General features: G+C 40.9%; 1 protein-coding gene across 4 annotated transcripts in view; it reads left to right on the plus strand.

Annotated features, from left to right (window-relative positions):
* Window positions 1-23,282, plus strand: part of LOC147169623 (myosin-10) — a 40,060-nt gene extending 16,778 nt beyond the window's left edge. For 2 of the 4 annotated variants that reach the window (XM_086083242.1, XM_086083243.1), the window contains 37 exons: window positions 3,253-3,345; window positions 3,496-3,559; window positions 3,639-3,737; window positions 4,063-4,206; window positions 4,393-4,488; window positions 5,551-5,669; window positions 6,112-6,264; window positions 6,380-6,553; window positions 6,642-6,815; window positions 7,523-7,637; window positions 7,781-7,843; window positions 9,736-9,929; window positions 10,091-10,212; window positions 10,275-10,344; window positions 10,419-10,579; window positions 11,099-11,207; window positions 11,299-11,430; window positions 11,523-11,729; window positions 11,810-11,947; window positions 12,089-12,212; window positions 12,884-13,055; window positions 13,780-13,992; window positions 14,090-14,234; window positions 14,308-14,514; window positions 14,604-14,708; window positions 15,108-15,260; window positions 15,346-15,594; window positions 15,688-15,900; window positions 16,475-16,849; window positions 16,927-17,055; window positions 17,143-17,231; window positions 17,303-17,426; window positions 18,578-18,667; window positions 18,781-18,899; window positions 18,969-19,077; window positions 20,402-20,574; window positions 20,647-23,282. In XM_086083242.1, the coding sequence (XP_085939368.1) occupies window positions 3,253-3,345; window positions 3,496-3,559; window positions 3,639-3,737; window positions 4,063-4,206; window positions 4,393-4,488; window positions 5,551-5,669; window positions 6,112-6,264; window positions 6,380-6,553; window positions 6,642-6,815; window positions 7,523-7,637; window positions 7,781-7,843; window positions 9,736-9,929; window positions 10,091-10,212; window positions 10,275-10,344; window positions 10,419-10,579; window positions 11,099-11,207; window positions 11,299-11,430; window positions 11,523-11,729; window positions 11,810-11,947; window positions 12,089-12,212; window positions 12,884-13,055; window positions 13,780-13,992; window positions 14,090-14,234; window positions 14,308-14,514; window positions 14,604-14,708; window positions 15,108-15,260; window positions 15,346-15,594; window positions 15,688-15,900; window positions 16,475-16,849; window positions 16,927-17,055; window positions 17,143-17,231; window positions 17,303-17,426; window positions 18,578-18,667; window positions 18,781-18,899; window positions 18,969-19,077; window positions 20,402-20,574; window positions 20,647-20,788 (5,358 nt within the window). In that variant the 3' untranslated portion in view covers window positions 20,789-23,282. The remainder of the gene's footprint in view (window positions 1-3,252; window positions 3,346-3,495; window positions 3,560-3,638; window positions 3,738-4,062; window positions 4,207-4,392; window positions 4,489-5,550; window positions 5,670-6,111; window positions 6,265-6,379; window positions 6,554-6,641; window positions 6,816-7,522; window positions 7,638-7,780; window positions 7,844-9,735; window positions 9,930-10,090; window positions 10,213-10,274; window positions 10,345-10,418; window positions 10,580-11,098; window positions 11,208-11,298; window positions 11,431-11,522; window positions 11,730-11,809; window positions 11,948-12,088; window positions 12,213-12,883; window positions 13,056-13,779; window positions 13,993-14,089; window positions 14,235-14,307; window positions 14,515-14,603; window positions 14,709-15,107; window positions 15,261-15,345; window positions 15,595-15,687; window positions 15,901-16,474; window positions 16,850-16,926; window positions 17,056-17,142; window positions 17,232-17,302; window positions 17,427-18,577; window positions 18,668-18,780; window positions 18,900-18,968; window positions 19,078-20,401; window positions 20,575-20,646) is intronic. The other 2 variants (XM_086083244.1, XM_086083245.1) reach the window with 1 other exon arrangement.
* The last annotated feature ends 226 nt before the right edge of the window (window positions 23,283-23,508 follow it).

The following is a 23,508-nucleotide window of genomic DNA, read 5'->3' on the forward strand; positions in this document are numbered from 1 at the left end:
TGATTGGCTGCTTGCAAATTTGAGTAAACAGTCACCTCTCTTTTCCCACCTTCTCAGCGAGCATAGAGGGAATGGGTGAGCAGTTACACACAGAGGAGGAGCTAGGGAGCAAGACGAAAGAGACACTGTGCGAACATGGATGCCTTTTTTCTCTTGATTAATGAATATTGTCCCTAAAAAAAAAATGGTGCGAGTGAGTACTAGTTAGCCCTAAGGACAACATGAGTAGCCCAATGAGTAGTTCAATGGGAATAAATACTGTTTTTATTTACCCAAATATTGCACACAAGAAAAGCCATTTTAGATCTATTATAATGCCGTGATACTCAGATATATTTTCTTGCGATTATCATACCGTCTGAATATATTTTTGGCCCATGCCTATATGCTACGCCATCTAACTTGTAAGAACGCCCCTGCTGCATTGTGAAATACAGTAGTGCCTTGACTTATGAGTTTGTTTTTGTTGCATTACCTTGCTTATAACTCAAAACACTTGATCTCAAATCATCTTCCACTATTGAAATGAATTAAAATGCCATTATCCCGTTCCAGCGACACAATGTGCTCATTCTTGTGTGTGATTTGGCCACCAAGGGGCAGCATAATAGATGTACAGATACAAACGAAGAAGAATTTCTCAACTAAGCGACCCAGGAAGCAGCAGTAATATTAGATATTTTTTGCAGCCTGTGACTATTATTGTGTTGTCCGACATTGTCCGTATATACTGTATGTGTTGGTCACGTTTATAACACTGCAACATCGTTAGCCCATCTTTGACGTTTTGCTTTGTGCATTTGCATTACGTTAGCGGACTTTCCAATGGCAAAGTTATGTGCTTGTTTTAAATATGCTTGTAATCTTCCACTTGGAGTGGCAAAAAACAGATTAAAAGTCTCCTATCTTCAAAACTGTTGCTTGTTATAAAGTGAGTTAATTCGCTGCCACCATATATATAGCCTTTGCATCTCAGTCGAAGTATAAAATTGCTAAGTTGGATAACTCGTATCTCAAGGCACCACTGTATAAAGTTCTTACAAATGTATTACCTGCTATTTGTTCAATACTTTGCATCTTACATTTAACTTGTCATTTAAGGGATGTAATCACCTAGTTAGTGCCTTTTATAATATTTTTCATATTTACGCAAATACTTGGCGCAAATAGTTTGCCCAGTGGTGTAAGAATATGTGGTCAAGCAGTACAAGAATGCACGCTCAGTTACTGCTTTGCTGTTTTTTATTTGTTTTATGGCCTGGAAATGTTTGGCAGACTTGCATTTACTTTAATTAGCATTTGCAATATTGTGTTAGCATATGGAAGTTAATAATACACAATCCATTGGCTGGTTCTGACTGGCATACAAATTTATGTGGCTGTAATAAGAACGAAACTCTTGTAAAAAAAAAGAAAGGAAAAAAAAGGGCCTCTCGTTGTTCAAGACTTGAAGTGAGGTCATTTTAGTAACCAGAATGGTAAACAACATTGTTACTTGCTCTTGAGACAAGTGAACATTTTTTATGACCTAGAGCAGATGTTTTACCACTGAGTACACATCCTCAGCTGGAAAGATTTAGTGGAGCACTTTGACTGATCCTCTTTGACTCTTCTCAATCTGTCCAGTCTTCTTCGCGGCCTGCCAAAAATGCCTGTGTTGCGGGGAGAGTCAAAGTTGTAGCTAAGGCAGCGATATGCAGAAAATGATCCAATAATTAGAGGGCCTCAGAAAGAGTGGCTGTACATTTCAGCAGCAGCTGTGCAACAATTGGAGTCACTTGTGGAGGCTGGCCATAGTCAGACACACTACTAACTCCCATTGCGTCAGATATGTGGGTCAGCTAAAGTGGACCCCCTCTGGGCTTTATAATCGGCTTCTATTTTTTGTGTGTTTTTTTGTGAGCCAAAAGACAAACAACATACATTTGAGTGGAGGTTTCCAATTCAGAATCTCAATCTGCACCACATGATTATTGTGTGTTTAAATCAAAACAAATAACTGGACTTTTAGTCAGTGTCACACACTTCAGTCCAGCTGCTCAAAGGCTCAATTAAAAAGCATGAAGTCTGACATCACATGCCTGAATGCTGATCCCTCAGTGTTCCTCTTTGTGGAAAAATGGCCCCTTTGCGCTTCTGTAGCTATTCTTGAAATTTGGCAAAAATATTCCCCAGAAAAAAATGCCTCTCCCTCAGCTTTTTTTTTTTGATTCTCTGGTTTGATTTAGCTCACAATGTGGCTTTAGATGGAAACAGTAAATGGGCCACATGTTTTAACAGCTGCACAAATAATATATTTATTTATTTAGCTTCTCAAAAGTATCTAGTTTGACTGCCTGTTCATGGAAAAAATATTTATTTTGTCTCTGAGAGCGTCAGAAAAAACATTTCCCAAGATAGCCTCTTGACATTTTTCTAATCCATTTGCTACATACTAGATAAGCAGTGCAGATAGCTCACAAGAAAAAAAAACTTTAAAAAGGCCAAAGTAGTTTTTTTCTCCCCAGCATTATGCCCAGTGTCAACAAACAGCATTTATGTAAAGAACGAGCAGCTTTTTATCAATACAATATTGTAGCGCACTCAAATTACAAAAATATCTTAAAACTATTACGAGTTACAATTTATTAGAAGTTTTGAAAATAATGTACAATGAGAGTTGAATCATTTTAATACAAACGTTTTATTTTAAGTTCTCTTTTCAAGATTTGTTTTTTAAACTCCTTCTTTGAGAAAGAAGCAATTGCTAAGGAATGAAAACAACTGCCACCAAAAATCAGCAATTATGAATAGTCATGAATGAAAAATGCTAAATTTTTACACTCAGTTTGATGAATATTGTATTTTTATTTTAAATTTTATTTTCATTTTCAATTCAATTTAATTTTATCTCAATTCTATGCCAAAAGTCAAATTATGCTTCGACTTTAGTTAAAAGTCGAGTTAGCTCGCGAATGTATATATGCAGAATGCAGTATGCTACGGTGTGCACTTGGTGTTTGTCTTTTTTTTCTTACTGCTGTCATAATCTATCCAGCTTTGTTTTGTCTACTTACACGTTGTCACTGTGTCTGTCTGGTCTGTAGCAAACACATGATCTCCAGATATTTGCTATCTGTCTGCATGGAACTTTTATTTTTAACTTGGAATATCAATGACACACAATTACTTTCTAATTATTTGTGCTTGTTGTTAAATTGTAAAGTGTTGACAAACGATTACTGTAACACTCCTTATTTCTTTTCCCCACAGGGTGAACTGGAACGTCAGCTTTTACAGGCCAACCCCATTCTTGAATCATTTGGGAATGCGAAAACAGTGAAAAACGACAACTCATCACGTTTCGTAAGTGCAATTATAAATTTCAACTGGTTGTTATCCACTATTGGAGCATAACACAGTTCCGCTGTTTAGATGTCACCAGCGTCTTAGAAATTGATGAATGTACTGTGGTGTGGCTTGAGCTCATCCTGAATCATCTATTTTCTATTGCAGGGGAAATTCATCCGCATCAACTTTGATGTCACTGGATATATTGTTGGAGCCAACATTGAAACATGTATCCCTTTTTTTATTATCATACTTGTTAGAAAGAAATTAAACGCGATTTTTTTTTTCCTTGACCTATCGGCTGTCAGATTTATTGGAGAAATCCAGAGCTATCCGCCAAGCCAAAGATGAACGCACCTTCCATATTTTTTACCAGCTGTTGGCTGGAGCTGGAGAACACCTCAAATGTGAGTATGCAACATGGATGCTCTTTCTTTTACTCCTTTGTCGCTGCAGGACATTGGGCTGGCTCTTCCTTGATGTATACATGTTATGGCTAAAGCAGCTCCACCCAATCATCTAACCAAGAATTTACGTTACTTTTTTAATTGTATGCTTTTTTTTAAATAACATTTTGGGGAAGGCCCTTTTCTTTTCAAAGCCCACAACAGCTTGCTTGGATGAGTTTGATGTGGACAAAGTTGAGAGCCCAGACCTAACTCATGCCAGTTTATTGCAGCCCCCTCTTGTCCATGCTTCTGAAGGCTTATGGTTGTATTCTTATGTCCATAGCTGACCTGCTTTTGGAGGGATTTAACAACTACAGATTCCTGTCAAATGGCAACATCCCCATCCCGGGCCAGCAGGATAAAGACAACTTCCATGAGACAATGGAGGCCATGCACATTATGAGCTTCTCCCACGAGGAGATTCTGGGTATGTTTCTATTGGTTAGAGTGGGGGTGACCATGATGAAAAAGACAGACAATGGAGACATGAACAATTTAATGATGTGACAGTTTAAATATAGAGCAACATTGTAGCTTAGAGTTGAGCACATCTGCCACACAGTTCTGACGTTTGCTTAAAGTGTCTCTTTTTCCTGGATTCTCATTTTCCCAGCCATGTTGAAAGTGGTGTCCTCGGTTCTTCAGTTTGGGAACATTATCTTTAAGAAGGAAAGGAACACAGACCAGGCCTCCATGCCTGATAATACAGGTAAAACATTTCTCCAAATATCAAGGGTTCATTGTAGATTAGATACACTGGTTTCATATCTGCATTCATTCAATCCAAATCCCAATTACTGTGCTAATTATGAACATTTTTTTTTTTACTCCTGCAGTCAAATATTAAGCTGCTTCAAGTGAAACTTTTTTTGTTGGGTTTTTTAATGTTTGTTTTCCATTAACCACATTGAACACTTTTGTTCAAAACCATATTATTTGTAACACAGCATTTTATTATTATTTGCCTTTATTTTACCTTAACACTTGTCAAATGTTATAGGCATTGAAATACATTTGAATACATTATACATACAAATAAGAAAACAGCTGGGAATTGAAGCACGAATCAGTTCAGAGACTTCAGAATTTGCCCTCAATCAAGTACTGTGTAATGTCATCAATCAAATTAAATTATTTCAAAGGTTTACATAAACTGACACACATCTGATGTGTAACCTTGTACCTAGAAGCTCCCTTCTCTTCCACTCCACATATATTCTCCCCTTTTTTCACCATCCTTTACATTGTGATCTGCGTGGAGAAAGAAGTAGGATGTGGATTTATGCACTCTCTTTCCCTGAACCTTGTCAGCCTACTATTACCGCACATCGTTCTGAAGATTTACACCTCAGAGGAAATGGGGCCCAGTTCCTCCACATGTGGCTGTGCATAGCTGCCCCTTTAAGCGGGAGAAAGAGCAATAGTGGGAGACTGAGTCATGAGTGCCAATGCTGCAACTTGGCAAAATATTCCCAAATGTGACTAGCGGGACCCAGGACTAGGGAATGTTATTTCTAGAAGAGGCTTGCTGTCTGATCTAGACAGATTGTTGGGTCTTTCCATGAGCTCCAGACTGTTCCATTATTTTTAAGACAAATGGAGAAATCTGTCACACAATTTCAGGAAAAACAATTTAAATCAATAGTAGATAGTCATCTTTGTTATTATATGTCAATGTGTCAAAGAGTGCTGCAGAAGAGCCTTGATTTCTGTTTGTTAGTTTAAAAAAAAAAATATATATATATATATATTTTTTTACTTCATTTCTCAGCTGCTCAGAAGCTGTGTCACCTGTTGGGCATGAATGTCATGGAGTTCACCAGGGCCATCCTTTCACCAAGGATCAAAGTGGGAAGAGACTATGTCCAGAAAGCCCAAACCAAAGAGCAGGTTGGTGTTCTGTAGATGCTGTTTTTTTTATTATAGCACCACTAAAAGTCCAGTATGTGAAAAAAATTTGGTCAATTGTTCTTGTAAAAATGGTGAGTTTTACAAACATACCGTATTTTAACTTTTATTCTTTGCCAACCAAAACAGCAACACCCACTGAGGGGCATAAACATGAATTGAGGTGCAGGAACCTATTTCATGTTTCACGAGCGCCCTGCGTACTATTAAATCAAATCTATGTGCTTCCATGTTCATGTTCCAGGGTACAACGCAACTTTAACATCCAGACGGCCCCATATTGGCCTTTTCACTTTCACCATTATAGTCCTCTTTATTTTGTTGTAAAAAAAAATTTATTTGCCATAAAGTGTATTACAGAATACTGATAATATAGTAAATCACTAGTTGTTGTACTGTTTCACGACTTTGGTCCTTGCACCAGGCTGACTTTGCTATAGAGGCCCTAGCTAAAGCAACATACGAGCGTCTCTTCCGTTGGCTGGTCCATCGCATTAACAAAGCTCTGGACAGGACCAAAAGACAGGGGGCCTCTTTTATCGGCATCTTGGACATTGCTGGTTTTGAGATCTTTCAGGTTTGACTCTTTTCATTGTTGCACAATGGATGTCTGGCTCATTTGGGACAAAGTGTTTTGTCCAATTATGTGTCAAATAAATGCTAATGGTTTCTCTCTTCCCTTTTCTTAACAGCTCAACTCTTTTGAGCAGCTCTGCATCAACTATACCAACGAGAAGCTGCAGCAGCTCTTCAACCACACCATGTTCATTCTTGAGCAGGAAGAGTACCAGAGGGAGGGAATCGAGTGGAGCTTCATTGACTTCGGCCTTGACCTGCAGCCCTGCATCGACCTAATTGAAAGGCCGGTCAGTAGTGAAATGAAATTCTCATGTCGATTCTGTAATGCTAAAAATTGTAATGTGAGCCCTTGAAGTACTGTTGTTCTTCCTCCAGGCAAACCCTCCAGGGGTGTTAGCTCTGCTGGATGAGGAGTGCTGGTTCCCCAAGGCCACAGACAAGACCTTTGTGGACAAGCTGATCCAGGAACAGGGAACACACACAAAGTTCCAGAAACCACGCCAGCTCAAAGATAAAGCCGATTTCTGCATCATCCACTATGCTGGAAAGGTACGTTAGATACATTTAACGTGTTTTTGGAGCATTTCCATATGTTGAGGGCCAGACTTATTTTAGTGATACCGTGTAGGACCTTAAGTATTTCTTTTCCTCCATGATTATCTACAAGTGGAAAGATGGTTCTGGTCAAGCTTCTCCTGTGGTAGAAATTGAGATAGAATTACTGCTTGTGGCGTTATGCAACAGAACACAGCATTTATCACACAGAGAAAGACCTGCTGAGGAGGACATCTGCTTAACATTACAGGGACTGCGTCTTACACAACTATCATTGAAAACCGCAAAGATTTGCAATTTTGTGCGGTGGGTGGAAAGAATGCAGAAGCGCAGAGCCACATTGCCAAATGTTCAATATTAGGTATGCACAAAATAAATGATCTGCTGTGAACTGAAGAGTTAAGTACAATCTGTGCGTGATAGCCATCCGAAATCTTTCCTGGCAATGTCAAAAATGTCTGCCGGTTTCCTATATACACTTGACTGTCTTATTCTAAACATTTGAGTTACCTGAAGCATGTCAACAATGCTTGCCATCTATTAATTTGAGCCTTTTTTTCCTCTTTTTTTTTTAACCTCATTAGTGTCATAGGTTATATGGAGCCCATCTGATCTTGGGCAATAAGGGCTATATAGATTTATTTATTTATTTGTTAAATATGCCATCAGTTTTGACACAATACTATGGTCTCCTTCCTCAGGTGGACTACAAGGCAGATGAGTGGTTAATGAAGAACATGGACCCCCTCAATGACAACGTCGCCACACTTCTGCATCAGTCCACTGACAAATTTATAGGAGAGCTGTGGAAAGATGGTGAGTCATTTCAAGCTCATCTAAACAATTCACCTTTTAAGCGCTTCACTTACACCAGCTACCAGCGGCTGGGTCTGCCTCACTGAGCTGATTTCTATGACTTCTTTAACATCCCTCCTCCCCTCTTTGTCTCTGTGTTATAGAGATTCAGACCATTCAAAGGGCTTCATTCTATGACAATGTCACTAGTCTGGATGAGCCAGCAGGTGAATTGTAGTGTCATAGCAGACCTGGGCCAAAATAGTAGTTGCAAATATGATACCAATACGCTCAAGCGACAAACAAAGCAGGTTAACGTGACAGCCTGTCAGTACATTTTAGCCCAGATCTGATGGATCTATGTGTCATGCTTCAGACAATGTCGCCATTTGCTTTCAGGCTGCATGGCTCCATGTCTTGGCCATAAGCAGTAGCAATAAGCCCTGAGCTAGGCTAGTGTATAGCTAGCTGCCTTTAGTGGAACTAGTGTGCTTTGTGCGCTCATATAGGTCTTGTGATTGTTGTATTTTTAAACAATCTTTTAAGGTGTACAGTTTTTTTGGGAGGTATATTGTGTCCTTGCTTCCATAGTGTGGTAACAATAAATGAAGTAAATCAAGGTCTCTATTGAGGTAACATTTAATAACATTGATTTCCCCGCCTTATCCCTAGTAGCAGTCAATTGAAACCAGATGCCGTTCGTGGTGTTTGTGTTGGCGATGAGCTGAGTGTTGGAGTGTTCACACAGCCGGCACACATTGCATTGCTGCAGTCTGCGATTCATTAAAGTCTTGTGACCGTAATTCACCCAATGTTAGGTCACAAGTGAGTTGATGTGTCACTTTGGGAAGCGTTATACAATTGGTATGCCCTGCTGAGTTTGTATACTGTAGATTGACTAGATGGGTGATATTTGTTGTTATGTGATCGAGACAAAACACTACGAATTTCACAGCTATATACTGTTGACCTTAATTGTTTGCTTTTTTTTAAAAGTTAAATGAAATGCTTTTGAGGCAGAGTTCGAATACTGCAGCTCACATTAGCAAATAGATCACTTCATACGTCTGTTCAAACTCCACATAAACCCAAAATTTAGCATTTTGAATCTTTCAGACTTTGACTGCATGCTGAAAGTCAAGTGCACTTCACACTAGATGTTGCACAACTCAAGACCACCACAGCAGTGGGTTCTACTGTAAATGGTGGGAATTTGTAGTGTTTCTCCAGCACACCTGCAACCCTAATGAGGTTAAGCAGCATAAAAAATGCATGGATGCACCTCTTCATGTGTGGTAGAATAATTCAACGCTCTTTTTCAGTGTAATACTGAGGGCTGAAAAGTTGTTCAAAATCCTACTTGAGACTTGGCTTTTTCTTCTTTACTGGTTCTACCTCACTTTCCAAAGCTGCAGATTGAGAAATAAGAGATCATTTAAATCAGTTGAGGTGATGGCCTATTTATTATTAAGCACACTCGGCCTTTTCGCTGTGAACTGCTTTGCCTCCTCCTCACGCCCAAAAAAATGCCATGCTCTAAATGTCATTGTGGAGTACTAAAGTGGACAATTCTGCACAGCCCCGACTTCCATCCAGGTGTATTAAGATAATGATGATTATGATGAAATCAATATTATGCAACTCTAAAGAGCGCTTGTTAAACGCTTAATATTTTAACAGTCTAATTACCCCCCCCCCCCCCCAAAAAAAAGAAGACCTTTTTGGCACTTACTGTATGAAGTGTCCAATCAGATTGCTTTGTCACCCCCTATTCTGTTTATGCACGGTGTCTGGGGATTTCTTTCATATTAATGTTTTAACCCTGAGTCCTTGTGAGTTCATTGATAAGCAATTTACAGTATGAATCAATTAATTACTGCAGGCTTACAAAAACCGAAAGTATATGTTATGAAATAGTGCAGAAGTGAGAGTTAATGCAAGACATAGGATGCCAGTTTGTGTGCCTGCTGCTGTCTTCCGGTCACATGTAGTGTTCCTGTCATCCATCTGCATCAGGCCTTGTTGTAACTACTCTACATCACCACATCAGTCACCGTTGCTCCCTTTACTCTGTCAAGTCACAAGCTTCTAACCAGTTCTCCTCATCTGCGCCCACCAGTCGATCGTATAGTGGGCCTGGACCAGGTGGCAGGCATGAACGAGACAGCCTTCGGCGCCACCTACAAAACGAAGAAGGGTATGTTCAGGACAGTGGGTCAGCTATACAAGGAGTCACTCACCAAGCTCATGGCCACGCTGAGGAACACCAACCCCAACTTTGTCCGCTGTATCATCCCCAACCACGAAAAACGAGTAAATGCATATTTGAAATCTACAATACTTTTTAGTATTGAGGCAAGTCAAAATATGTTTTCTGTCATGTTTTTTGGATCATTTCATTTGGCACAAACACAGTTTCATAAACAGTTAGAGGTTGTGGTCGCTTTCTCACTTGATTTTATTTCCTCTTCCAGGCAGGTAAACTAGAGCCTCACTTGGTTCTGGACCAGTTGAGGTGTAATGGTGTACTGGAGGGGATCCGTATCTGCAGACAGGGCTTCCCCAACCGCATTGTCTTCCAGGAGTTCAGACAGAGGTGACATACAATCACACTACACTGGTAATACCATTTTTACTTGACTTTTGTATTCCTTTCAGATATGAGATCCTCACTCCCAATGCTATCCCCAAGGGCTTCATGGACGGGAAACAGGCCTGTGAGAGAATGGTAATGTGTGTTAAACTGGTTGTAATTATTAGACTGCGATGACACCGTAGCAATTTTCTGCGTTCCTTTGCCAGATTCAAGCCCTTGAGCTGGACCCCAACCTGTTTCGCATCGGGCAGAGTAAGATCTTCTTTAGAACTGGCGTACTGGCTCACTTGGAGGAGGAGCGTGATCTGAAGATCACCGACATCATCATTTACTTCCAGTCTGTGTGCCGTGGATACTTGGCACGCAAGTGAGTAGCGTAATGTCATCTCTTATGTGTGTGGTACACTTTTAAATTAAAGGTATTGTCATGTGATATTACATTACATTATCAACACCAATAACGTAATCACTATTAAATGTGAGCCGTTAAATACTTATGTATATGCGGGCCTTTTATTTTCTTCTTGATAAAACTTCTTAGAGTGTATGGAGTATGCAAATGCCGTACACGTTAAATGTAAGAGTTTATTGTTAGCACATATTTTTCTTTCTGAGGGAACAAAAACAATTTCCAGATTCTTATGTCTGTCAAACATAAGCTAATGTTTAGCATTATTAAATCTCATTATATTCCGCCTCCATTCGATCTAGATGAAACTTTACCCCCTCTTAAGATCCGGTGTCATAGCTGCTCACTCATTGATTTTTACAGGTGACTAATGGTAGAGGTCTGTGCTCTCTAAGTACTCTCTAAGTGATTTTTAAAGGTAAACGGTACAAGCATGAATGATACAGTACATGTTAATTTAACTTGTTTTTCTTCTAGGGCCTTTGCTAAGAAACAGCAACAGCTAAGCGCCCTGAAGGTTCTCCAGAGGAACTGTGCTGCTTATTTGAAGCTGCGACACTGGCAGTGGTGGAGGCTCTTTACCAAGGCAAGAAAACCCACACCTGCATCTTACAACTATAACACTGTTGGACTTGGGAACACTACATTTTACACCAGCTTCTTTTGTCCCCGATCAGGTTAAGCCTCTTCTGCAGGTCACCAGACAGGAGGAGGAGATGCAAGCCAAAGATGAGGAGCTGGTCAAGGTGAAGGAGAGACAGCTGATGGTGGAAAATGAGCTTGTGGATATGGAGAGGAAACACCAACAGGTTGACATGATGTTTGCTTTGAACAAAAGCTAAAATGTTTCCAGTATATACATTTTTAATAGCAAGAAACTCAACATCTTTGCCCTGGGCAGCTCGTGGAGGAGAAGACCATTTTAGCAGAGCAGCTCCAAGCAGAAACGGAGCTGTTCGCAGAGGCCGAAGAGATGAGATCTCGTCTGGCCTCCAGGAAGCAAGAACTCGAGGAGATCCTCCATGACCTGGAATCTCGGGTGGAGGAAGAAGAGGAGAGGAATCAGAGTCTGCAGAACGAGAAGAAGAAGATGCAGTCGCACATTCAGGTTTGGTTGTTTTTGTGAGGGATGAGCCTTGAAAGCTGGTGGCTGAATTGGTGCTGATCTTCATGTCGTCTTTTGCGCAGGATCTCGAGGAGCAGCTCGATGAGGAGGAAGCCGCACGGCAGAAGCTTCAGCTCGACAAGGTGACGGCTGAGGCAAAGATCAAGAAGTTAGAAGAAGACATTGTGTTGCTCGAGGACCAAAATACAAAGTTCCACAAGGTGAGTGGTCCTAATACGTGTGCTTACATCTTTAATGGGACATTTATGGTAGGGGGCTTTTTAATACTAAATAAGTCAAAGCAAACAGCAAAACAATTAGGAAAGGCCAAGTCTAAATAATGCTTTGTTTGTACCTGACAGGAGAAGAAGCTGCTGGAGGACCGGATCAACGAAGCTACCGTCATGCTAACAGAGGAGGAGGAGAAAGCAAAGAACCTGGGCAAGCTCAAGAACAAGCAGGAAATGATGATGGTGGATCTGGAGGGTAAGTGATGCACATGAACAGCATTTTTTTTTCAATTTGGGAAACATCTAGCATTTACTATTAGTGATTTGGGATTTTTTTTCCATTAAGAATAAGCAAATAAAAGCAATAGAAACATAATGACAACAACACAGGCAATAGTCAAGTCATTCTGATAGTATCAATTCACAACAGATTTTTATCTCAAGCAACTTTACACATTGAGCAGGTGAAGAAAAGAAACACAGTCCTCAAACATTATACATGGGGTATATATGTATAATATATAGACGAAGGAAAGGGGGAAACTCCTTATAAGGAAGAAACCTCAAATAAAACCCAAACTCTATGCAGTGACCGTCTGTCTCTGCCAGGTGGTTTGAAATGGAGAGACAATAGCAGGACAGAGGGTAGATCAGGACAGAAAAGTGGATAGTGAGATTGAGCAGCTGGAGGAGGGGTGAGAAAGCAGTGGGCACAACAACAGATGAATTACCAGTAGTAGTAGTCCATTGATGAGAGCAGCACCGATGATACTGGTACGCCCAACCCTACTGTCCCCGGCATCACTACTGCCGATAAGGTGCAGAACTGTGTTTTTGTGTTGTCAAGCTGTATTTACATGATTTAAATTTTGCGTATCTAACTACATTGCATATATCACATGATAACTATTGTTTGTATTCCTGCAGAGCGTCTGAAGAAGGAAGAGAAAACACGTCAAGAGCTGGAGAAGGCCAAACGCAAGCTGGATGCTGAGACGACAGACCTGCAAGACCAGATTGCTGAGCTTCAGGCGCAGATTGAGGAATTGAAGATCCAATTGGCCAAGAAAGAAGAGGAGTTGCAGGCTTCTTTGGCCAGGTCTAATTGCATTTAAACTCATTCACTGCCAGCCCTCCCAGTTATCCATATTTGGCTTCTAGAGTCGTCAATGGCTGTGAAAGGTTGCACACCAATAACATATTATAACATTGCTGCATTCAAACACACATCCCTAAAATCTACTTTAAATGTTTGTTTTTGTATTATTCTACAAGTAGTTAAATTTACAGCTGCAGATCAAATGAATCAGGTCAGACATGGGGCACCGCTTGCTGTTAAGTGACTTTCTACTTTCCATTTTACACTACCGCATACAACCTCTTTCCCATGGTGTGTAGTCCATCTCCATGGCAACCGCAATGAGCCACCAGCAAGGCCTCAAATAGATGTGACAACAAAGACAGCGTTGACATAAACACTGAGCTTGTCAACTGAGCGCGTGCTGTTCTTTATCAGCCAGGGCACACTGAGCACACGCAGACATAATGCAACGGGATGCAAGCATCTCCCATTCCAGGGAAATTGGTGCTAATGGAGGTACTCACTCGCTGACTGCCGACCAAAGCATTTGTTTACAATATATTGTAATAAATAAAGGGAAATACCTTCATCTCGTTTGTCGCAGCCATGATGCACATCAAACCATCCCTCCATCCATTTTCTATAGAAAATATTTGCATAAATGAGACTGCTTGATTATTTTATTCTGTTGATGCCATTAATTACACATAGATTCAGTGTACACTTGTACTTCTCATGTCAGAAATGAAGAGGAAACGGCGCAAAAGAACAATGCCCTCAAGCAGATCCGGGAGCTGCAGGCCCAACTGGCTGAGCTCCAGGAGGATCTGGAGTCGGAGAAGATGTGCAGAAGTAAAGCTGAAAAATTGAAGAGAGACCTCAGCGAGGAGCTGGAGGCTTTGAAGACGGAGCTGGAGGACACTCTGGACACCACCGCCGCCCAGCAGGAACTCAGGTGCTCGGTTAATACTGCTGAACCATATACGAGGAAGAAAGCAACAAAAATCCTGTTTGTCTTTCTAAAATCTTTTTTTTTTTCATTCTAATATAAGAACCAAGCGAGAGCAAGAAGTGGCTGAACTGAAGAAAGCAATTGATGAAGAAAGCAAAAACCATGAGGCTCAGTTCCAGGAAATGAGGCAGAGGCACGCCACTTCGCTGGAGGAACTGTCTGAACAACTGGATCAGGCTAAGAGAGTGAGTCTTCTCGTCAGTGAATGGTCATGTAGAGATCACTTAAAACATCACTTAAAAATTTGTTTTCATGTAGTTTAAGTCCAATTTGGAAAAGAACAAGCAGTGTCTGGAAAATGACAACAAAGAGTTGGTGTGCGAGGTGAAGATACTGCAGCAGACCAAGACCGAATCTGAACACAAGAGGAAGAAACTGGAGTCCGTGATGCAGGAGTTTGCGGCCAGGACCACTGAGATGGAGCGGGCCAAGGGGGAGATGGCCGACCGTTCCCATAAACTCCAGGTTAACTTCAGCAACAACAATATTTTCATTACATACAGTCACTAGATATGTATATTTTTTTGTTGACCTCATTTTATGTCCTCCTCTAGATGGAGCTCGACAACGTTTCAGCCTTGCTGGAGGAAGCGGAGAAGAAGTGCATCAAAATGACCAAAGATGTGGACAACCTGGGAAGCCAGCTGCAGGATGCACATGTATGAAAAACTGCAACGTCATTGTGCACCACATATCACTGGCATCGGGCAGAATCCTCGCATCTCCACAAGCATCACTTTCCAACACACTTTCGGTCAATAAGTAACAAACTCACATGGGGACTGACCAATAGTACAGATTTGTGGAAAACTATGAAATTGACCAACTTTGGGCACAGTTTTCTCTAGAACTGTGACAATTTGGGGATTGCAAAAGGATAATACTTCAATTTAGAACTGTCTTTGTATAACCTTCAAATACACAACACCTGAGTTAAGACAGAGCTAAATATAAAATGTTTCAAGTTAAGTACAACTTAATAGACAATTAAAAAAAAGGCACCAAACTTCGATGGCAGCAACCTTACTCATAGGCAATTTTGTGGCTCTGTGGTACAGGAGTTACTGCAGGAGGAGACTCGCCTGAAGCTGAACCTGGGCAGTCGAGTACGTCAGCTGGAGGAGGAGAAGAACACCTTGCAGGAGCAGCAGGAGGAGGAGGAGGAGTCTCGGCGCAACTTGGAGAAACAACTGCAGGTGGCCCAGGCTCAGGTATGAGGTGGAGCTTTTAAACTGAGAGAACTTTTCCAGCATGTGATGATGATTGTGCATTCTGAATATTCCTCACTTCCTGTAGCTGCTTGAGACGAAGAAGAAGCTGGAGGAGGACGTGGGAGCCATGGAAAGCCTGGAGGAGGTGAAGAGAAAACTCCAGAAAGACGTGGAGCTGTCCAGCCAGCGTCTGGAGGAGAAAGCCATAGCCATGGACAAGATGGAGAAGACAAAAAATCGACTCCAGCAGGAGCTGGACGACCTGATGGTGGATCTGGACCACCAGAGGCAGATCGTCTCCAATCTGGAGAAGAAACAAAAGAAGTTTGACCAGGTTGTCACAATCACCCAACATGTTCCATGAAATAAACCATCCTGCTTTCAATGCTTCCGAACGTGACGGCCATGTCTCGCTTGTATGCGACAGATGCTTGCTGAGGAGAAGACTGTGTCGGCTCGGTACGCCGAAGAGCGTGACCGTGCAGAGGCGGAGGCCAGGGAAAAGGAGACCAAGGCCTTGTCCATGGCTAGAGCACTGGAGGAGGCTCTGGAGGCCAAGGAGGAGCTGGAGAGATTCAACAAGCAGCTTCGTGCAGAAATGGAGGACCTGATGAGCTCCAAGGATGATGTTGGAAAGAATGTAAGTGACCTCAACGATACATTTTGAATGGGATAGAATAGATCAGGGATCTAATGTGGTCTCCTATGGCTTCCTGTGGATCTCTTAAAAATAATAAATAAATTAATTAATTAATAATAATAAATTATTATATTTTTGTTACATATTTATGTATATTTTTAAAGAAAATATTATTTAAATGAATAAATGATTTAGATTTGTTTTTAAACTAATAATTAAATACAAAAAATGTCAGAAAGAGAGACGAAAGGTCAATGAAAATTGTTTTTTTTTTTAATACTTAAAAATGTCCATAAAGTGACCATAAAATGTCAAAAAAAGGAGGAGGAAAAGCAGAAAAATCCCATAAAATGTCCATGAAATTGCAAAAAAAAAAAGTCTAAGGCTTGAATAAAAAAGGCAGAAAAGAGAATGTTCAAAAAGTAACTATAAAGTGTCCAAAAACAAAAGAAGAAATCCCTAAAAGTACCATAAAATGTACACAAAATTGCCAAAAAGGTCAGAAAATTGATAGCCAAAAATCTGGGGGGGAAATGGCAAAAATAGTGAAAGGTGTAACTGTTGCTTCCCACAGGTCCACGAGCTGGAGAAATCCAAGCGTACGCTAGAGCAACAGGTGGAGGAGATGCGGACTCAGCTGGAGGAGCTGGAGGACGAGCTGCAGGCCACCGAGGACGCCAAATTGCGCCTAGAGGTCAACATGCAGGCCATGAAGGCCCAGTTTGATCGAGACTTACAGGCCAGGGACGAGCAGGGCGATGAGAAGAAGAGGGCGCTGGTCAAACAGGTGCGTGAAATGGAGGTCGAGCTGGAAGATGAGAGGAAGCAGAGGACGCTGGCTGTGGCCTCCAAGAAGAAGCTGGAAATGGATCTCACTGAGCTGGAGGGACAAATAGAAGCAGCCAACAAAGGCAGGGATGAGGCCATGAAACAACTAAAGAAACTGCAGGTACACACGAGTCGTACACTTTTTATTTTTATTTTACAGGTCTGTCTCACCACTGAGTGTTCATTTACTTTTCTTAGGCTCAGATGAAAGACTATCAAAGGGAGCTGGAGGAGGCGCGGGCCTCCAGGGACGAGATCTTCGCGCAGTCCAAAGAAAACGAGAAGAAACTCAAGGGCCTTGAAGCTGAAATTTTGCAACTACAAGAGGTGAGTGACAAAATGTATAGCCAACCATTTAGGTGCTTGCTAGGCGGAAGTCTCAAAGTTTCATGGCTTAAACTTGTGATGTGATAGGACCACGCAGCGTCCGAGAGAGCCCGCCGACATGCCGAGCAGGAGCGAGATGAACTGGCAGACGAAATCGCCAACAGCACTTCCGGAAAGTCAGTGTGGACCGTCTTTTTTCCAACTGTTAACGGCGGCAAAAGTTTGTTGACATCAACGCTTTTGCCAGGTCCATGCTGCTGGAGGAGAAGAGGAGGCTGGAGGCTCAAATCGCACAGCTGGAGGAGGAGCTAGAGGAGGAGCAAGGCAACACGGAGCTGCTGAACGAGCGCTTCAGGAAGAGCACGCTGCAGGTACGCACACATTCGGCTTCAGCATGTAGTGCATCCAGCAATTAAAAGGCTAACTGTTGTATATATTTAAACTATTACATTTTTCACTTTACACTCAATTTAGGGTGGAGCTAGTAGTTAGCACATCTAAGACGAAAAACAACATACGGTGTAGTAAGATCAAAAAAGAGCATTAAGACTGAAAATCAACGTATTATGACACTAAACATGACGTACTTTATCAAATATAAACTTTTCGCACTCATATTCACACCTAAGTACAATTTATTGTCTTAAATGAACTTAACATGCATGTTTTTGGAATGTAGGAGGCACGACCTTCGAAATGTGAGGCAAATGCCAAGTCGTCCTGCATGATGTGGAGTCAGACTAAAAAGAACATGATCTGTAGCCAAAAAGGTCAACTAAGGCTTAAAGAGGTTTTGCTACAATATGCTGTATTTATTATAGTGCTTCTGTCTACCATATGATATAACCCTCTTACATTTATATTGTTAAAGATTTTAGATTTAATAAGGGAATTCTGTAGTTTCAGATTCTCTGCTCCCGTCCCGTTTTTTTTTTTACATGCCTGGCTTGCCCCACCTTCAAGGTATAAAACATTTGAGGCTGTCTGTAAATCATGGCGCGTGGAGTTTTCACACTTAAATCTGAAACTTTTCACTTCTGTAGGGATGTGGGATTTTTTTTATTTATTCTTCTTGAAATAAATTCAATAAAAGTATGGTCATTTAGTCAGAATACCGTGTTTTAGGACTAAACACATTTGGAGCGTCCCTCAGTAAAAGTTAGCTTAGCGCCGCTAAGTTAGCGGTGGCCTGCTCGCAGTTTGGGCCACCGACTGTGGGCGGCGCGCTTATACATATTTTTTACGATGACCGATCATTTCATTTAATTGTATTAGTTTATTTGACAGATACAATGCAATCAGATACACATTACAAAACAAAGCTTGCAGCTGATGTTGAGCATAGAGAATTTAGCAGATGCTAATTTACAACTCCCAAAAAACTCTCAAATAAATTACATTGACAGTAGTTGTTGTAATAGCAAGCGCTGCTTTTCAAAATCATTCCAAGTTGCAGCAGAATGTTGGAAGCGAAAACTCCTCGCTCAATTGCGGACTCCTCATGTATGACTATGTTCTCCAGGTGGAGAGTCTAAGCACTGAGCTGGCTGCAGAGCGCGGAGTTTCCCAAAAGAGCGAGAACGCTCGGCAACAGATGGAGCGTCAGAACAAGGTCCTACAGACATCTTCAAAACATTTTGCTGCCGTTCACGAATATCAACCATCACGTCAGATGCCTTGAACACAATATTCCTCGCTTTTAAAAGTCCCATTTGCCCCTCACAGGAGCTGAAGGCCAAACTAGCAGAGCTGGAAGGCTCGGTCAAGTCCAAGTTCAAGGCTTCCATCACGGCGCTGGAAGCTAAAATCCTGCAGCTGGAGGAGCAGCTGGAGCAGGAAGCAAAGTAGGTGCTAACATTCTCAAACAAAAACATCCAATTGTTCTCACCTCTCACCTCCGTGTCGGTCTTCAGAGAGAGAGCGGCGGCCAATAAGATCGTCCGACGTACGGAGAAGAAGCTGAAGGAGGTGATGATGCAGGTGGAGGACGAGCGCCGGCACGCCGATCAGTACAAGGAACAGGTGAGCGGGGGCGGGGCCACTTTGATGTTATGTAGTTTGAGGTCGGCAACCTTTACTGTCAAAAAAGCCTTTTTAGGTCAAATAAGAAAAACAAAATCTGTCTGGAGCCGCAAAACATTTGAACATTGTGATGAACGAAATTGTGTGTTACTGTTCGTCTCATGTAGTCGGGGCCAAGAACTGATTATAGCGCCACCATAACAGGAAAATATGCAGCACTTTGGGATTCATCTTCTTCTACCTTTCATCTTCCTTTTTTTTCCTTACTTGTTTTTTCATACATTTTTAGACTTTTCTACCTTTTTGTCAAATTTTATGGACATGTGGTAATTTTCTGCCTCTCTTCTTCCTTTTTCAGACATTTTATGGCTATTTTCAGACATTTTTTCAGCCTTTTTTGCTATAAATCTTCTGACTTTTTTGGCAATTTGGTAATTTTCAGGATTTCTTCTTTTGTTGTTGGACATTTTATGGTTACTTTTTTAAATATTTTCTTTCCTGCATTTAAAAAAAATAAAATTTCTGACTTTTTGGGGGGCAATTTTGTGGACATTCTATGGTCAATTTCGGGACTTCTTGTTTTGATTTTGGCCATTTTATAATTACTTGTTAAACATTTACTTTTCTGCCTTTTGTTAAATACAATTTCTGACTTTTGTTTTTTTTTCTTTTTGCATCTTTGTGTAGTACCTCTTGTTTTGGTTTTCTCTTATGCCTTAAAATAAATTTTCTGACTTTTTGGGCAATTCCAAAGACAAGTTTTAAAAGGTTTTCATCTACTTTCAATTGTCTTGTTCTGACAACTTAAAGTTTTGGAATTTTGGGGGGATATTTAATTATTCATTTTTTAAATCTAAATCATTAATTCATTTTTAGTGCAGGCAGTAGACGGGGCACACCCTCAACTTGTTGCCAGCCAATCGCAGGGCACACAGAGACGCACACTCACAAGCACACCTAGGGACAATTCAGAGCGCCCAATTAACCTGCCATGCATGTCTTTGTAACGTGGGAAGAGACCGGAGTACCCGGAGAAGATCATTTAAGTAATATTTTATCTAAAAAATCAAAATAACAAATACGTTTAAAAAAAAAAATCATTTCTACTAATTTTTTTAGAGATCCACAGAAGAGGTACTAAAGAGCCACATATGGCTCCAGAGCCGCATGTTGCAGACCACTAGACTAGCCTGAGAGAAAAGGCAAAATAAAGCTAGCTATTTTTTCTTTCTGTCCCAATGAAACCACGTTTACTTTATAAGATGGTGATGATTACTCTGTCTCTCTACTCCACGTGACTGTGGCGACACGCACGCGCATGCAGATGGACAAAAGCAACTCGCGTATGAAGCAGCTGAAACGTCAACTGGAGGAGGCGGAGGAGGAGGCCACCAAGGCCAACGCGTCGCGCAGGAAGCTGCAAAGGGAGCTGGACGACGCCAGCGAAGCCAGCGAGGGCCTCAGCCGAGAGATCAGCAGCCTCAAGAGCAGACTCAGGTAACACGCTCAAGAGGGGGGGCGGGACTTTGGTCACGCGACTCGACCTCACGCGATGTGTGCTGCGCTCAGGCGAGGCGGCCCCGTCGGCTTCTCGTCCTCGGGCCGCTCGGGCCACCACAACCTGAACGTGGACGGCGCCTCCGTGGACCGCTCTGACGACGACGCCGACAGCCGCACCAGCGACTTCAACGACATCGCCAACGTGGAGTGAACCGTCACGCTCACTCTCGCCTGGACTCCAAACGATGCGGCGCATCGGCGCGGTCACGCTGCGCCGCAGCGGTGCCTTGACTTACAAGTGGGCTACAAATGGCGAGAAAACCCTCAAAAATAATTGACGCAAGTAAATGTGTTTAGATGCTACACGGTGGCGGCAAAGCACTTAAAATAGGGAGGATCATAAACATCAACGCAATCTTGAACCCGTGTTACATAAATGAGCGTGTTCAGCACAAACAAGCCACCTTCACATAAGGCTAATAGAATTAGCGAACACGCTAGCACAAATGATGTGTCATCACACAAGAGCAAACAAACGCACACTAGCACTTTACGCAAACACTCGCTAAAGTCTTCTTTTTTTTTTTTTTTTCACATTTACACAATTGTAAGGAATCTTTTTCTAAACAGGACGTCTCATTGCGCTTGGAAAAACACACGCGATGAATTCACCCTAATGCCAACATTCGCCATATTGTGGATCGGTTCCGGAAAAATAATCATAGATTGGCACATTTGCAAAATCAGCAGTTCGCTGTACAAGGAAATTGGTGTGCAACTCGAACTTTGTTTTATCAACAACAACAAAAATCCTATACAAATATACTTTTAAAAAAAATACAAATGCATATTTGTGCTTGCATTTTCCTTTTTTTAATGCAAATACTTAAACCAAATTTCTTTCCATTCTATTGTCTTATGTCTTACTGTATATTGCCATTTTTCTTATGAAAATATCATTCTCAGTAAGATATGAGCGATTTGAGTTACTAGGGTCCTCAAGTATTGAATTAACTTTTAAGTCAAGGCACCGCTGCTTTTTTCTTTTTTTTTCTTCTTCTAATCTGTAACCCCAGGTGAAGCGACGCCTCCCACTTTCCTTAGAGGCGAGGCATCAAGTCCACAAAAGGCAAACGGACATTTCCGCCTTTTACTCCGGCGTCCTTCACGTGTGTCGCTACGAAGTGCTTTTTGGGAGGCGGGCGCACTCACACTTTTTATCATCATCAAGTTTGTCCAAAGCGAATGAGCCTTCTTGCAGAGGAACTCAATGCAACGAGGATGAAAACGGACTGACGGGAGCTGTGCACTGACGTCAAAATGGAGGGAAGAGCTTCTTTTTCTTTTCTTTTCTTTTTTTTTGTGCAACATTCAAGTCACACAGAATGACTGGAAGATTATGAAAACAAACATATTTAGTCTCATGTGGAAAGTTGGCTGAGCTTTTTTTCCCCGTGTCCTTGATATCCAGTTTAAGGTCCATGTACTAGTACCTCACTCGTAAGTGTGAGGTGCACTAGTAGGATGACTATTGTACTAGTAATGTGTTTCCACACTACTGTTAAGTGGTTCTACTATTGTGGAGAAATGTCATATAGTATTTTATATAGATGCTTATTGGTAACATGTAGTGTGCCAAAGTTGCTAGTGAGAACAAGGAGCATACTAGTGCATGGACCTTAAGCTAATTTATTAAGTAGTGCTGAACAGTTTGGGAAAATGATCAAATTGCGATTTTTATTTTATTTTATATTTCCATGTGTTTCCTAACAAACAAGCAAATTAATCTGTATTACATTAAATATCAGATTTATTATAAATACTGTAAATGTTTTTGGTTTTGTGGTAAAATAAAGACAAATGCAGCATAAATTAATAAGTAAGACATGAAGTCATTGAGTTGTTAGGGCGGTCTTTTAAATGTTCAGTGACAATTTCACAAAATTCTACCAAACAAGCTTAAAAATAGCTCAGTGAATCAGATTAGCACAATAATGCTAACAAATCTGTGGCATTATCTGTTAGTTATGAAACAATGATATGACTGAACTTTCTCGTCACGATATAAATACATAAAATATACATATATATACTAGATATAGCCTATGTGATTTGAAAATTGCATTCCACAACATGGTGACGTTGATTTGAATTGAATCGTTCAGCCCTCATATCAAAGATAAGAAAGAAATGCTCAACCGACTTTCCATCATCTCATATAAAGTGCACATCATCTCCTTTATGTAAAATGACAAAAGATTCATCGTATGTTTCTTTCAAAGTGCCTTAGACACTAAATAAGAACATAAACGGAAAAGGATTTCCGCTCCAAAATCTAACCAGATACGATCCAACGCTTGTTATTGTTGTGTTGCTGTGCTTCATATCCTAACGGTACAGTGAAGTCAGCGACGATGCGTTACCTCCGCTCTTCATCATACTTAACACTCACTCAAGTAATAATATTGTACAGGATATTTTTCATTTGGTTGGAAGCTTTAACAGCCTCAAGTAGTTGATTAACATCCAGTTAATTATAATTATGATGGTGATGATTGTCATTATTATTATCCAGCAGGCATTCCACTACAAATATTCCCACTGTTATTTCTTGTATACTTGGATTTCTAGACAGTAATCATTTTTGCTTTTTTTGCTTCTTTTTTTTTTAAATAAGGAAAATAAAGCATATTCATTGTAACTTTTTCAGTTGTTCAGTCCTTTCACCCGTCTTTTCAATATTTTTGTTGAGATGTTTAAGTGTAAATTATTAATAATGAGCATCTCTAAGGTACTTTTTCTTACCAAGAAGAAGAAAGTACAAGTTTTTTTTTAGGCATAGTTTTTATAAACCACAAAAAGTTGTTTTTTTGTTTAAAATGTACATTGCACCACGCTCGGAGGAGGCGGGACTTCCTGGTTTTCACATAT

This window comes from Leptonotus elevatus, chromosome 8 (assembly GCF_054856555.1).
Source record: "Leptonotus elevatus isolate MCC_2025b chromosome 8, RoL_Lele_1.0, whole genome shotgun sequence".
Taxonomy (NCBI): domain Eukaryota; kingdom Metazoa; phylum Chordata; class Actinopteri; order Syngnathiformes; family Syngnathidae; genus Leptonotus; species Leptonotus elevatus.